The sequence below is a fragment of the Rhinopithecus bieti genome, unplaced genomic scaffold, assembly GCF_001698545.2.
Source record: "Rhinopithecus bieti isolate Rb0 unplaced genomic scaffold, ASM169854v2 scaffold_758, whole genome shotgun sequence".
NCBI lineage: Eukaryota > Metazoa > Chordata > Mammalia > Primates > Cercopithecidae > Rhinopithecus > Rhinopithecus bieti.
This window is the reverse complement of record NW_016803215.1, coordinates 982203-998528: the sequence shown is the minus strand read 5'-3', so window position 1 is coordinate 998528 and position 16326 is coordinate 982203. Positions and strand designations below refer to the sequence as shown.

Here is a 16326-nt window from a genome sequence, read left to right as displayed (position 1 = left end):
TCTATAAAAATAAAATATATATATATAAAAGAAAAAATTTAAAAAATTTAATTAAAAAAAATAGGCGTGGTGGCATGCACCTGTAATCCTAGCTACATGGGAGGCTGAGAAAGGAGGATTGTTTGAGCCCAAGAGTTCGAGGCTACAGTGAGCTATGATCACACCACTGCACTTCAGCCTGGGCAACAGAGTGAGAGACTGTCTCTAAAAAAGTAAAAATAGAATTAAATTAAATTAAAAATATTAAGTTCCTACTGATCAAAACGTGTCTTGTAATTTCTCCAAGAACCAACACATGGTACAAAAAATAATTTAACAGCATCAAGTTAAAACTGTCTCTAAAATGGCATTTACATCCTGAGTTTAAAAAGAATAGAAGAAAAAAGGCCAGGCGTGGTGGCTCATGCCTGTAATCCGGCACTTGGGAGGCCGAGGTGGGCGGACCACCTGAGGTCTGGAGTTCAAGACCAGCCTGGCCAACATGATGAAACCCTGTCTCTACAAAAATACACCAGCATGATCGCATGTGCCTGTAATCCCAGCTTGGAAGGCTGAGGCAGGAGAATTGTTTGAACCTGGGAGGCGGAGGTTGCATGGCAGTGAGCCAAGATCCTGGCACTGCACTCTAGCCTATGCGATAGAACAAGACTATGTCTCAAAAAAATAAATAAATAAATAAAAAGAAGAAACAGCAACTTAGAACTTCATGGTGATTAAGTGTTTTATGTATGAAAATGAAGCTAAATTAAGCTAAAAATATATATCAAAAGTATAAGGTATCTGATATAAAGAAAATAACATAATTAGAAAGATAAATGCCATTTTGTCCTATTTTACATACTATAAAGAAAATATAATAATGATAGAAAGTACAGTATTATATTTTTATATTAAAGTTTGGCAAGAAATCACAGACTTTACTCCATGAGTTTTACTTGAGAGAAATCCACAGGTACTTAGGATTGGTTTGTTGGTAAAGATTCGAGTTTAACCAAAACTGCTCTAGTTTTGATTTTCTGAATCTATTTTCAGTAATGATTATTTATCTAACAAATAACATAGTGAAAATGAACTCATGCAATGAGAAGTTAAGAAATAAACTTCTCAATTAAGAAATTTTCCCTACTGTGGGCCAGGCTCAGTGGCTCACGCCTATAATCCCAGCACTCTAGGAGGCCAAGGCAGGCGGATCACTTCAGGTCAGGAGTTCGAGACCAGCCTGGCCAACAGGGTGAAACCGCACAAGAATCACTTGAACCCGGGAGGTGGAGGTTGCAGTGAGCCAAGATCACGAGCCACACTGCACTCCAGCCTAGGCAACAGAGCAAGACTCCGTCTCAATAGCAATAATAATAAAAAAATGAAATAAAGAAATTTTCCCTGTTGTAAGTCCAGGAAAGTCATCAGTACAAAAGAACTTATTCCCATCCCACTTTTTTAAGCAAACAAATCACTAGGATAATACAATACATATAGGATGAACAAAAGCCATCCAGTCTTAAGCTCTTCCAACCACTTTTGGACCGAAGTAAAGAGGACATATGTCTAGTACACAAAGTTGACTATATATCTGGAGGCAATTCAAAGGTCAACTTCAAGTTGTTATTTTATTTTCTAAGTATTCTTAGAAGACTTGTACTATACATAGGCATCTTTCTTTCTTATTTTACTTTTTTCTTTTTTTGCCATCAGAAATTTGTTCTAAAAAGTAGGCATCTTTCACACTACACACTACCTGTCTCCACAAGTAAGAATAATGAAATACATTTCTTCTCAGAGGTTAGATACGTGAACATTTTAACACAATATCCTAGCACCGTTTAGGAACACCAAATTATCAACAGGTATAATATAAAAGATTTTTTACTTTTCAATCCAAGTGTTCAAATTTTTAAAAAATTATTATTCAAGCATGTTTAAGATTACAACGCCACTGTTTCTGTATGAGAAAAACCAAGCCATTACATTAGAATATTCATATTTAAAATAATAAACATAAGAGATCATACTTATTGTTCGTAGTCAAATCACACTGAAATCCAGAGGCCTGGTGTGAGAACCTCACGAGTGGACACCGAGCATTTAATATTTTTTGCACACCCACACAACCAGGGCCGAAGTGGTCAAGGCACTCTCCTATCACAGACAGGATCTTCTGAGTTGCAATTCTTTCTGAAGGAACATTTTCACTTGAAATTCCATCAGAAAATTTCCTGAGGTCTGAAAATAAACACATTTCTAAATAGGAGCTTTTGGTAAAAAACAATTTTTAAATAAGCTTTTGTAAAAGGATGCTCTAAATCATTGCTGGCAAAGCAAAACAAAGTAAGAAAAAAACAACTCACAAAACAAAAACGCTTCAAGAAATCACAGCCCAAAGCAAACTTAAAAGATCCCCAGTTGCCTTTTGTTTCTCCAGAATATAGAGAAATACGAAGCACTAACTTGAACAATCACTGGTTTTTGTAATTAACTTATGAACTACAGTGTATGAATCATAAAGTAATATTATGCATAGAACCATTCACTCTATAAATTCAGTAAACATATACTTGCCCCTTCCTAGTTGGCCATTATATTTTAATCTATGCTATAAACCCACAGTAGTAGTTAAATACAGGCACAAGAATAGCATATCAGTAGAAGAAAAGAGACCAGGCAGTATAAATAGGCTTGTATATAGGAATTTAATATTTAAGGCTGCAAATTACTAGGTGAAAATTCCTCTTCAACAAATGAGTTAAGTGGCCATCAAAAAAAATAAACCAGATCCTTTAATACAAAAACTCGCCGGGTGCAATGGCTCACGCCTATAACCCTAGCACTTTGGGAGGCCAAGACGAGTGGATCACTTGAGGTCAGGAGTTGAAAACCAGCCTGGCCAACATGGTGAAACCCTGTCCCTATCAAAAATACAAAAAAAATTAGCTGAGTGTGGTGGCGGACACCTATAATCCCAGCTACTTGGGAGGTTGAGGCAGGAGAATCACTTGAACCTGGGAAGTGGAGGTTGCAATGAGCCAAGATCACACCACTGCACTCCAGCCTGGGCAACTGAATGAGACTCCATTTCAAAAATAAATAAACAAATAAATTACTAAAACTCAAGTAAATTCACTGAGCACAGTGGCTCACGCGTGCAATCCCAGCACTTTGGGAGGCAGAAACAGGAAGATTAACTTGAGGTCAGGAGTTAAAGACCAGCCTGGCCAACATGGTGAAACCCTGTCTCTACTAACAATACAAAAACTAGCCAGGCATGGTGGCACGCACCTGTAAACCAAGCTACTCAGGAGGTTAAGGCAGGAGAATCACTGGAACCCGCAAGGTGGGCGGTTGCAGTGAGTTGAGATCACACCACTGCACTCCAGCTTGGGCAACAGAGTGAGACTCCATCTCAAAAAAAACAAAACTGAAGTAAATTAAACATGGATCAAAGACTAAAATGTAAAACGTGCATCAGTAAAGCACTACAAGACAATGAGTGAATGCTTTTACAATCTTAGAGTAGCGAAGGATTCTGTAAGCATGACACAAAAGAAGTAATATGACTGCATAAAAAATTAAAACCAACTTAAGGCAACGCACACATTACTACTAAAGGACAAAACAAATAACACATGTCATACAAACTGGGAATTTACGACAGTTTTAGGCAAATGAAAGGAGGAACCCATCAAATTCTAAAAATGGGCAAAAAAACCAAAAAAAAAAAAAAACAGAAAAAATAAAATGGCTAAAAGCCATAGTAAAAGTTGTACACGTTTTCTAGAAACTAAATAGAAATTAAAACAGCAATTAGATTTTTTATTTTTCAGCCCAGCAAAGACAAACAGGTTGGTGACCAGAACTAACGGGTATGGGAAAACATGTATACACTGTTGATGGGCGTGTAAACAACGGACATACTTCTTAAAGAACTTGTCCATATCTACTGAAACTTGTATACACTGGCTAACTATTAAAATGGTTAGAAATTATGTCAAAGGAATACCTGCATAAATGAGCCAATTCACAAAGATGTTCACTTACTGCAGTACCAGTCATGTGGTACACACCTTTTGGGAGCTTTATCTAGTTTAATAAGGTTCCCTATCAACTACTATTCCCTCTTCTAGAATTCATTCCTCCTAAAAGGATGAAGGCTGCAACAATGTTTATCATGGACATCTACCCCCTTCATTCTGGCTGAATGGACTGGGCAAAGACAGCTGATCTAAGCACTGTAGGAGTGCACCCCACATTCATTTGGGGGTCTCTTCTGGGAACTGGTTACTGGGAACTGGAATTAAAGTTCAGAAGCAACCATGTGGCTAAAATATCTAACTCAGAAGCTTTGGGGCAGCCATAAAAAGAAATGAAATCAAGCATGAAAAGAAATCAGTGGGGGTGGGGAGGAAGGAGTTAAGGACAGAGAGAAAGCAATAAATGAAGCAAAAACATGTAGACAGAAACAGAACACATCCTAGGTTGTTTTGTTGTTGTTTATGAAACAGGGTATCATAGGCTGCCTGTGGTGGCTGTAGTCCCAACACTTTGGGAGGCTGAGGCAGGTGGATTACTTGAGGTCACGAGTTTCAGATCAGTCTGGCCAACATGGTGAAACCTCGTCTCTACTAAAAATACAAAAAAATTAGCCAGGTGTGATGGTGCATGCCTGTAGTCCCAGTTACTCGGGAGGCTGAAGCAGGAGAATAGCTTGAACGCAGGAGGTCAAAGTTGCAGTAAGCCGAGATTGTGCCCCTGCACTCCAGACTGGGTGACAGAGTGAGAATCCAAAGGAAAAAAAAGAAGGTATCACTCTGCCACCCAGGCTGGAGTACAGTGGTGCAACCATAGCTCACTGCAGCCTCAACCTCCTAGACTCAAGCAATCCTCCAGCCTCAACCTTCAGAGTAGCTGGAACTACAGGTACACACCACCACACCTGGCTAATTTTTTTATTTTTAGTAGAGATGTGGTCTCGCCCAACCTATGCTGCCCAGGCTGATCTCGAACTCCTAAGCTCAAGTGATCCTCCCGCTGCACCCTCCCAAAGTGCTATGATTACAGGCATGAAGCACTGGGCCCGGCCACTTCCTGGGTTCTTGATGGTTTACACTTCTTACTTCTAGTCTTTTCTTAAGACTCATCCATATTCCTGGTCCTGGGTTCTATGATGCCTCCTCTACTTCTTTATTTGTTTAAGCTAGATCGTGTTATTTCTGTTATATATAATCAAAGAATATTCACTAACATACAGTTGGCAATAAAGAGGGGAAAAGTTCCCTAGTGGTCCAGTGCCTAGGATTTGGCACTTTCACTGAAAGACGAAAAAAAAAAGATACCACCCTCATTATCTAACAAAAAGAGTACTAAATAAATTATGGTACATCCATTCAATGGAGTATTTTGCAGCCACTGAGGGTGATACAGTAGATTAAACTGCCAAGATACTACTAATGGGGGAAAAAAAATGAAGTTATAATTTGTATAGATAAAGTTACTATCTGTAAAGATTATGTTCTGGGTTTTTTCTTTAAAAAAAAATTTATATACACAAAGGAAAAAAATCCAGAATATATTAAATTATTCACCGGGTTATCTCTGGAGGCAGTGGGACCATCAGAGATACTTACGTTATATATTTCTGTATCTATCACTTTATAATCAGAAAAAAAACAGATTAAATAAATCACTGTATACAATTCCTACAAATAAACGTGGTATTTTCTCTATTGATTTGTCATTTATTTTATATTAAAAGGACTAAAATAAATTTCCTTTAAAAAATTAAAATTTCAAGATTCTTCCTCAGCCATCTTGTTATAATTTACCTTCATAACCTATTTCCCTCTCCATTCTATTTTAAAATACAAACACACACAATTTATGTTAGGAATAGGACTCAAACAAAAGCAAAGACAGGTTTGGGGTCAGGAAGGCAAAAGGAGGTCAAGTGAGAAAGCAGTATTAGACTACACCAGGAGGAGTCATGGTGGACTCAATCTCAGAAGCAACAGAAGGATTAGAATCACTCAGAAGAAAGGTGATAGAGATTTTTTAAATTAAGTACTATAAATGAGAGAATAAAATCCTTGAGGTAACAGAAGTGAAAATGACAAGAAAAAACAGCTCTGAATCATGGAACTGGGTGCAGGAAACTGGTGAACTGTGAACCATGAGCAGGAGTGTGGTAGTTATTGAAGTTGCTCACCAAATGTTCTGTATCACCTTTCTTGGCATTTGGAAGATTTCATGTTCTTGCCCCTCTAAGGTTAATCAAAGTCATGTGATTTGCTTTGGCCAGTGAAATGTGCGCAGGGTTTTAAGTATCACTTCCAGGCAGAAACTTCAAGAGTCAATGCTCAATTCTTCACCTTGCCTTTCCACTGTTCAGTGATGGTGTGCAGGTGGAGATGAAACACTGGTCAGCCTGGGTGCTTGAACTACTATAATGTCCAGAGTGCCCCGCTGACCTGCTGTGACATATAACCTCAGCCACAGAGAAACAGGTGATGTGTTAAGCCACTGAGATCTGTGAGATACATGGGTTGTTACCAAAGCATCACCAAGCCTAATCTGACTAAAAATGCAAGCCAGGAAGAATCACAGTGGACTCAGTACAGAAATAAAACACTGCTTTTAGGGAAAATTTAGATGAAAATTATACTTATTATGAGCAAAGGAAAGATATTCTCAAAAAAATGACTGTCCTCTATTAAATAAAAACTAGAAAAACTCTTCAGAGACAGATCCATAAGCAACTCCTATTAATATGTGCTATTCCTATAGCACTATCTATCTATTAGCAAATCATCTAACAAAGAAAAAACAAAAGTTCGGCACACTGTCCACAGCAATCATTCAGATAACAGAAAGCAGCACTCAAGACTTAGCCATTCGATTCTTTCTTTTATTACCTAAGTCCTCTAAGATACAGAACCCTGTAAGAAAAAGCAACACTGAAGGAAAGAGCAAAGGCAGATTTTAGTTTAGGATTTTGTGCTAACATAATCTTTGTGATATGTCAGGTGACATATTTCACATGTAAGCAACATTTACACACTAAAAAATTTATGAACATTAAAATTACCATTTCAGTTAGCAGATAACTTTCCTTCTTTTCTTTTCCTTTCTTTTTTTTGAGATGGAGTCTTGCTCTGTCGCCCAGGCTGGAGTGTAGTGGCACAATCTCGGCTCACTACAACCTCCGCCTCCCGGATTCAAGCGATTCTCCTGCCCTCAGCCTCCCGAACAGCTGGGATTACAGGCGCCCGCCATCATGCCCGGCTAATTTTCGTATTTTTGTGGAGACGGGGTTTCACCATGTTGGCCAGGTTGGCCTTGAACTCCTGACCTCATATCCGCCCACCTTGGCCTTTTCCCAAAGTGCTGGGATTACAGGCGTGAGCCACCATGCCCAGCCGTAAGTAACTTTCGTTTATTCATTAGCAAATAATTTCAGTCCCTATTGTGCATAGGATATCATACATAGTGCCATAAGACATGCAAAAAAGTCTAACACACTCTTCCTAACTCCCCTCAGATTGAGTTGAGGAATAAAACACACACACAAAGAATTATAAAGCAAGGTGTAGTGCGAAAAGATACCAAAGAACCAAAAGGTAAGAGAAGAGCTCATGAATGCAGAAAGCAGTCAAAGAAGTTTTAATGAATCTGATGAATGTAAGGTGCTTATATTTTTTAATTGTATTTTATTTTTAATATTTTACTAGCAAAGCTATTATAATCTTGAACAAAACATATTTCCAAAAAAACCTTAAATAAGCACATGCATGTTTAGAACAACACCTTCCTAATTTAAACCAACACACAAAATGCCAAATTCTGGTTATTTTTGTGTGTGTGTGACAGAGTCTTGCTCTTTCGCCCAGGCTGGAGTGAGATGGTGTGATCTCGGCTCACCACAACCTCTGTCCACCCTGGGTTCAAGCAATTCTCCTGCCTCAGCCTCCTGAGTATCTGGGATTACAGACGCCCGCCACCACGCCCAGTTTTTGTATTTTTAGTAGAGACAGGGTTTCACCACATTGGCCAGGCTGGTCTCGAACTCCTGACCTCAGGTGATCCACCCACCTTGGCCTCCCAAAGTGCTAGGATTACAGGCTTGAGCCACTGTGCCCAACCCAAAATGCCAAATTGTTTAGTAAGACTGGAGCACTGTCTTTAAAACATCTTTTTCTAAATACCTCTATACCTCAGAAATCTAAGAGTAAGACTCAACTAAAAGTTTCTAGGCCAGGTGCAGTGGCTCACACCTATAATCTCAGCACTTTGGGAGGCTGAGGCAGGAGGATCATTAGCCCAGGTATTCGAAACTATCCTGGGTACCGTGGTGAAACCCCATGTCAACAAAAAAAAAAATTAAAAATAAATTTAAAAAAAGAAGAAGAAAGTTTCTAACTCCTCCCCATTTCCACCAAAGAAAAAATTTTGCTTCCCACTTACATAACAGTAAAATTAAATTGCTGCTGATGGTGGTCAACATTTGAACACTTACTATGTGCCATAAGCACTGTTCAAAATGCTTCACACATACTAACTCAATAAATCCTCTCAAACACTATATGAGATATGTGCTATAACACCATTCCAATTTTATAGTTAGGACAATTGAGGCAGAGAGAAAGTAAATAACTTACCCAGGATCATATTACTAGTAAATAGAATTAAAATTCTGCAGCTTGGTGCCAGAACCCAGGCTTTTTAAACCATTACAACACACTATTATGCTCCTTAATTATTCAGTTATAGTCCTTTATTTAAGACAGCCTAAAGTAATTTAAGTGTCCCTGCCAGGAACTTAATACATTTTCAAGTATATGCTAGTCTTAATAAAACTGATCCAGGCCGGGTGCGGTGGCTCATGCCTATAATCCCTGTGATCCCAACACTTGGGGAAGCCAAGGTGGGTGGACCACCTGAACTCAGGAGTTCGAGACCACCCTGGGCAACATGGTGAAACACTATCTCTAAAAAAAAATTAGCTGGGAGCAGCGGTGTAAGCCTGTAGTTCCAATTACTCAGAAGGGTGAGGCAGGAGAATTGCTTGAGCCCAGGAGACAGAGGTTGCAGCGAGCTGAGATCAGGCCATTGTACCCAAGCCTGGGCGAAAGAGTGAGACCTCATCTCAAAATAGTATAGTAATAATAATAATAATAATAATAATAATAATAAAAACTGACCCATTTAATTTTTATCTCTTTCCTACTGCTGGCTAGTTTCAATTCAATAAGCATATGGTGAGTAAATTAAGTACACAGTACTGTGGAATAAGTATATGAACAGACATGATTCCTATCTGCCCAAGTTTATGATATAGTGGGAGACATACACATCAGCTACTCACTAAACATGACAGAAGAAATTTGAAGACAGATAGAAATACCAGCAAGATACTACAAAAAAGGAGTGATTACTTTTGGCTAGAGTGGAGAAAAAAATCAAGGGTGGTTTCAAGAAGGTAGAATTAGAACCAGACCTTGAAAGCTGTGTTAAGAGTGACAGTTGGGGAATGGAGGGAAGGTGCACTCCTGAGTGAAGGCACAGAACAACTGTTTGATCATTATGATATTTACAAGCGTCTTCTATTACTGGAAATGGTAATTAAACAATGTGGTTGGCACCAGGCATGGTGGCTCAAGCCTGTAATCCCAGCACTTTGGGAGGCCAATGTGTGTGGATCACCTGAAGTCAGGAGTTCCAGACCAGCCTGGCCAACATGGCGAAACCCCATCTCTATTAAAAATACAAAAATTAGCTGAGAGCGGTGGCAGGCGCCTGAAGTCCCAGCTACATGAGGCTGAGGCAGGAGAATTGCTTAAACCCAGGAGGTAGAGATTGCAGTGGGCCACGATCATGCCACTGCACTCCAGCCTGGGTGACAGAGCAAAGCTCTGTCTCAAAAAAAAGAAAAACAAAAACAATGTGGTTGGAAAATTGGCTATGTAACAATATATAATGAGAAATGATGACTAAAATTAATTAAGAGACAGAGGATTTCAATACTATGCTAAAGAAAAGAAGCATTCTAAGTTTGTGGGAAAATTCAAACTGTGAGTGAAGGTAACTCCAACAAAGACTGAAGGTTAAAATACCAAGGCATGACAAAAGGAATAAGTGGAAACAGAATGTAGTTATAATAATCTAAGTGAGAGTTTATGAGGGATTGTGAAACTATGAATACAAAAGATAACAACTTAGAAGCAGAATTAAAAGATGGTTGGCAAAGCTAAAATGCCACTAATTAACATGTGAAACATACAGAACTGTTTTAAGAACTTAGCACATTTGTAGGAAGATGAACACAAGCTGTTTCAAAACATTGCCTGAAGTATCAACTGGACATCCACATAAAGACTGATGTTCATTACTAGTTTGAAAGACGTAAGGAAAGATAGAGCCATAGAAAGTAAACATTGTATAAAAACACATAGCCTTGGCTGGGTGTGGTGAGTCACACCTATAAACCCAGCACTTTGGGAGGCTGAGGTGGGTGGATCACCTGAGGTCAGGAGTTCAAGACCAGCCTGACCAATACGGTGAATCCCTGTCTCTACTAAAACACAAAAATTAGCCGGGCATGGTGGGATCTGCCTGCTGTCCCAGCTACTTGGGAGGCTGAGACAGGAGAATTTTTTGAACCCGGGAGGCGGAAGTTGCAGTGCGCTGAGATCACATCACTGTACTCCAGCCTGTGTGACAGAGCAAGAGACTCTGTCTCCAACAAAAAAATAAAAATAAAAATAGGATGAGTTCATGTCCTTTGTAGGGACATGGATGAAGCTGGAAACCATCATTCTAAGCAAACTATTGCAAGGACAGAAAACCAAACACCACATGTTCTCACTCACAGGTGGGAATTGAACAATGAGAACACTTGGACACAGGAAGGGAAACATCACACACCGGGGCCTGTTGTGCAGTGGAGGGAGGTGGGAGGGATAGCATTGGGAGATGTATCTAATGTAAATGACGAGTTAATGGGTACAGCACACCAACATGGCACATGTATACATATGTAACAAACCTGCACCTTGTGCAGATGTTGTACCCTAGAACTTAAAGTATAATAATAAAAACAAAATAAAATAAAAATAAATAGCTTTTTCAACAGTGTAATTAAATTAAGGCATCCTTTACATTGTTTGGGAGGATGGAAGAGATACTGGTTACTTTTACCCTGTTAGACATGCACGCTAAAGAGAACATAAATGGAAGAAATAATATCCAAACTTGCAAGAGAAAAAAAAGGGGTAAGAAGGAAGTGCAGGAATAAAGTAGGAGTAATCTAATAAAAGGAAGAAAGAAAGTGAAAAGCTGCTGGGCATGGTGGTTCATGCCTGCAATCCCAGCACTTTAGGAGGCCGAGGGGGGTAGATCACCTGAGGTCAGGAGTTCGAAACCAGCCTGACCAAGGACGTAAAACCCCATCTCTACTAAAAAACTACAAAAATCAGCTGGGCGTGGTAGCAGGCACCTGTAATCCCAGCTACTCAGGAGGCTGAGGCAGGACAATCACTTGAACCCGGGAGGCGGAGGTTGCAGTGAACCCACATTGCACCACTGCACTCCAGCCTGGGCAACAGAGCGAGACTCTGCCTCAGAAAAAAAAAAAAAAAAAAAAAGAAAGTGAAAAGCAAAAGCACAGAAAATAGGAAATAAAAAATAAAACAGGAGAAATCAGCCTAAGAATGATCAGTAGTGGGAGGCTGAGGCAGGAGAATGGCGTGAACCCGGGAGGCGGAGCTTGCAGTGAGCTGAGATCCGGCCACAGCACTCCAACCCGGGTGACAGAGCAAGACTCCGTCTCAAAAAAAAAAAAAAAAAAAAAAGAATGATCAGTAGTAACAATAAACATATTGAACTCAAAGACTGATAGCCTGGAGCAAAAGCATACTGCTATTTATAAGAGATACACCCAAACTAAAATAACATATATAAAGGTTGAAAATAAAGAAACACAAGACATGTGAGACAAATATCAAGCGGCCACATTAACAAATAAAATAGAACTTAAGACAAAAGCATAGTGATGAAAAAAGCAGGTGTGAGGGATATAATAAAACAATCCAATAAGGAAATATAATAATCATGTACCTATATGTAGCTAATATAGCCTTTGGATAAAACAAAAATCAAAAGATTTTTAAAAAGAAATAAACAAAACCAAGAATCATGAGATGGGAAAACATCTCAGTAACTAGATCACAAGGTTAAAAAGAAAAAAGTAGTTAAGATACATAATTTGAATAACAAAATAGGCAACTTTGAGCTAACTGAAAAATTTCCGAACCCTTGAAATGAACTCTCTGATTGCATGTGTACAGAATATTCACAAAAATTATCACATAGAACAACACAAAGAAAGACTTTACAATTCCAAAGAATCAATAACAAATATACCTTATTCTTTAACCACAATGTTTAATAAGTTTAGAAATCAACAGTTTTATTTTATTAAGTTCAAAGATCTTTCTTTTTCTACTTTCTTAACTTTAAATGATTATAGTGGTCAAGAGAAATACCCTTACCTTGTGAGTGCTGAGGTTTCGGGTTTCATCTAGATCCAAAAACATGTCCAAATCACATCCTAACTTCCCGAAAGTGTTGACTGAGGAGCCAAAGGGTCTGACTACGCAGTCCGGAAAATATGCGGCGGCTATGTCTTCAATAAGAGAACAGGTGAGATATCGGAGCTTAGTGTTCTCCTCTGTTAGCTGGAACTCCTTCAAGAGAGTGTTCAGCTGATCGTCTATCTAGCTAGCCGAAACAAAACCAACAAAATAGAGAAAAAGTACAGGTCATCTAAAAGAGTTACCAGTTTACTTTGAAAGATTTGGTGGCTTTGGAGACCTAACCTAGAAATATGCAAAGCCTGGCACGGTGGCTCACACCTGTAATCCCAGCACTCCGGGAGGCTGAAGCGGGTGGATCACCTGAGGCCGGAAGTTCGCGACCAGCCTGACCAACATGGAGAAACCCAATCTCTACTAAAAATATAAAATAAGCCGGGTGTGGTGGCACATGCCTGTAATCCCAGCTACTCAGGAGGCTGAGGCAGGAGAATCGCTTGAACCCAGGAGGCAAAGGTTGTGGTGGGCCAAGAACGCACCACTGCACTCCAGCCTGGGCAACGACAGCAAGACTCTGTCTCAAAAAGATAGAAATATGCAACATTTTCTTGCTCAGTCTTAAAAGTGGATTAAAAAAAATACTCAAAAAACCACTGAGGATGCCAGGCGCAGTGGTTCATGCCTGTAATCCCAATACTTTGGGAGGCTGAGGCGGATCACATGAGGCCAAGAGTTTGAGACTAGCCTGAGCAACACAGCAGGACCTCGTCTCTATTTCATTAAAGAAATAAATTATATAATATTTTAAAATTTTTAAAAAGCTCTGAGGAATGCCACTAGCAAAATAAAAGTTGGCTAGAATTAAAACTTTGTAAGCAATGAGTATAAAGTATTGTTTTAAGAAAATGAAAGCAGTAAAGTACTCCAGAAGAGGTTAAAACCACATGTTAGACATTTTAAACCCAAGGGGATGAAAGATCAATGTTAAAGGGCAAGAAAAACTAGAAATATTCAAGTAATGAAGGCCCAAGACCTCTCAGTTTCTCAGAATAACAATCCTGTCTATCCACTAGAAGACTGGCATTAAAATGATCACATACTGAAACTGTGTACTGGAGTATCTGAAGTAAAAAAAAAGCTTCAAATGCTCTTACTTGAAACCAACATTGAAAATATCAACTGGCTGGGCACAGTAGCTCACACCTATAATCCACTGGGAGGCCAAGGTGAGAGGATTGCTTGAGCTCAGGAGTTTGAGACCAACCTGGGCAACATGATGAAACCCTGACTCTACCAAAAAAAATTCAAAAACTAGCTGGGCGTGGTGGAATGCATCTGTAGTCCCAGCTACTCAGGAAGCTGAGGTGGGAGGGACACTTGAGTCCAGGAGTTTGAGGCTATAGTGAGCTGAGATTGCGCCACTGCACTCCAGCCTGGGCAAGAGGGCAAGACTCCGTATCAAATAAAATAAAATAAAACACAATAAAATAAAATAAAACAAAACAAAACAAAATAAAATAACTGAACTAAGCATTCAATTCAAAAATAATAAAAGAGACCAGGCTTGGTGGCTCATGCCTATCATCTCAGCACTTTGGGAGGCCAAGACAGGCAGATCACATGCGATCAGAAGTTCGAGACCAGCCTGGCCAACATAGTGAAACCCTGAATCTACTAAAAACACAAAAAATGAGCCAGTTGTGGTGGCACATGCTTGTAATCCCTGCTACTTGGGAGGCTGAGGCAGGAGAATCGCTTGAACCTGGGAGGTGGAGGTTGCAGTGAGCCAAGATCATGCCACTGCACTCCAGCCTGGGCAACAAGAGTGAAACTCTGTCTCAATAATAATAATAATAATAAAAGAAAAGGAAATAGACTAGAAGCAAAAATTTTCTTATTAGAAAAGTAAACCTTGAAAATAGTATTTTGATAAATAAAGCCATGAGTTGATTCTTTGGAAAGACTAGCAAGGTCTGGCAAGTCTGAGTAAGAAACACCAAGACAGGTGGGCGCGGTGGCTCACGCCTGTAATCCCAGCACTTTGGGAGGCCGAGGCGGGTAGATCACGAGGTCGGGAGATCGAGACCATCCTGGCTAACACAGTGCAATCCCATCTCTACTAAAAATACAAAAAATTAGCCAGGCATGGTGGCGAGCACCTGTAGACCCAGCTACTTGGGAAGCTGAGGCAGGAGAATGGCGTGAACCTGGGAGGCAGAGTTTTAAGTGAGCTGAGATCATGCCACTGCACTCCAGCCTGGGCGACAGAACAAGAGTCTGTCTAAAAAAACAAAAACAAAAAACAAAAAAAAACCCACCAAGACAAATACAAACAATATTTGAACAGAGAAAAGAGACAGAATCTTGGGCCTGGCATGCTGGCTCACGCCTGTAATTCCAGCACTTTGGGAGGCCGAAGTGGGCAGATCACCTGAGGTCAGGAGTTCGAGACCAGCATGGACAAAGTGGTGAAACCCCGTCACTGCTAAAAATACAAAAGTTAGCTGGGCATGGTGGTGCGTGCCTATAGTCCCAGCTACTCGGGTGGCTGAAGCATGAGAACTGCTTGAACCAGGGAGGAGGTTGCAGTGAGCCAAGATCATGCCACTGCACTCTAGCCTGGGCAACAGAGGGAGACTCCATCTCAAAATAAAAGAGAGAGAGAGAGAGAGAGAATCAGAAAGAAGACATTTTAAAATTGACAGAAAACCATGTACAATTTTATGTCATTATGCTGGAAACAGAAAGAAAACCTAAATTGTTCAAAAGGCCCAAAACTTCAGAAGAACGTGGTTACCTGTGAGCACAAATGGAGCATGGCGGGGAAGGAGCAGATAAGGATTACTATCACTTTTCATTCAACATATCCTGCAGTTTGAATTTTTTAAATACAATCCCATTTATTTATAGAGATATTAAAATTGTAATACAAATATTAGCACAACAAATGTAATAATGCATTTTTAAAAATACACCTTGACTAAGTAGGGTTTATTCTGTGAATGCAAGAATGACTTGACATGAGGAAATCTACAGTGAATCTACAATTCACTACATTAAGACATTAGGAGGGGAAAGAAAAGACATCAGGAGAAAAACCATATATAATCACAAGATTATACGGCAGTCATCAAGATAATCTCAAATGTCAAAATTCAACATCTACTCAATGTGTTGAGCATGATGACATTCTTAGAAAGCTAGAAATAGAAAAACTCTTTCATCTCATTATGCATCCACCACCACGATTCATCTCCGTAACTCTTTTCACCTTGTAAAACTGAAGATCTATACCCATTAAACAATTATGTAGCTTGAATATTTTATACGAATCTTTATTGTTCATTAAAAAGATGCATATTTCTCAAAGTTGAAGTATATCTAAAAACTTACACTTTCTGCATAACAAAGTAATTCAAAGAGCTTCCTGTTTGAAGGTGGCAACTGATTACTCGACTGTATGCATGACTGTTTAGAAGTCTGGTTTTTCAACTTCAGACTGAGGAAACGTGATCTGAATGGAATTGCAGTCTCCATGGCCATGTTTGGAGTTTGAGTCCCATTTTGCAGTGAACCTACACTTTCCTTTCGGCAAAATTCTACAACAGCATAGAGACCCTATATCAAAAACATAAGAAAAAACAGAACACATTTCACAATATATCTAACATGCCATTTTAGCTCATATTTTAAAACAATTATAATGCTACAAAATATCAAGTTATTAAAATTTACAAATGATATGATT

General features: G+C 39.3%; 1 protein-coding gene across 1 annotated transcript in view; it reads right to left on the bottom strand.

Annotated features, from left to right (window-relative positions):
- The window catches only part of MTPAP (mitochondrial poly(A) polymerase), a 37767-nt gene that overhangs the window by 12011 nt on the left and 9430 nt on the right, over positions 1 to 16326 (bottom strand). Inside the window, 4 exon segments of the mRNA XM_017869699.1 lie at positions 2010 to 2187; positions 2190 to 2220; positions 12537 to 12761; positions 15972 to 16196. Coding sequence (XP_017725188.1) covers positions 2010 to 2187; positions 2190 to 2220; positions 12537 to 12761; positions 15972 to 16196 — 659 coding nt within the window.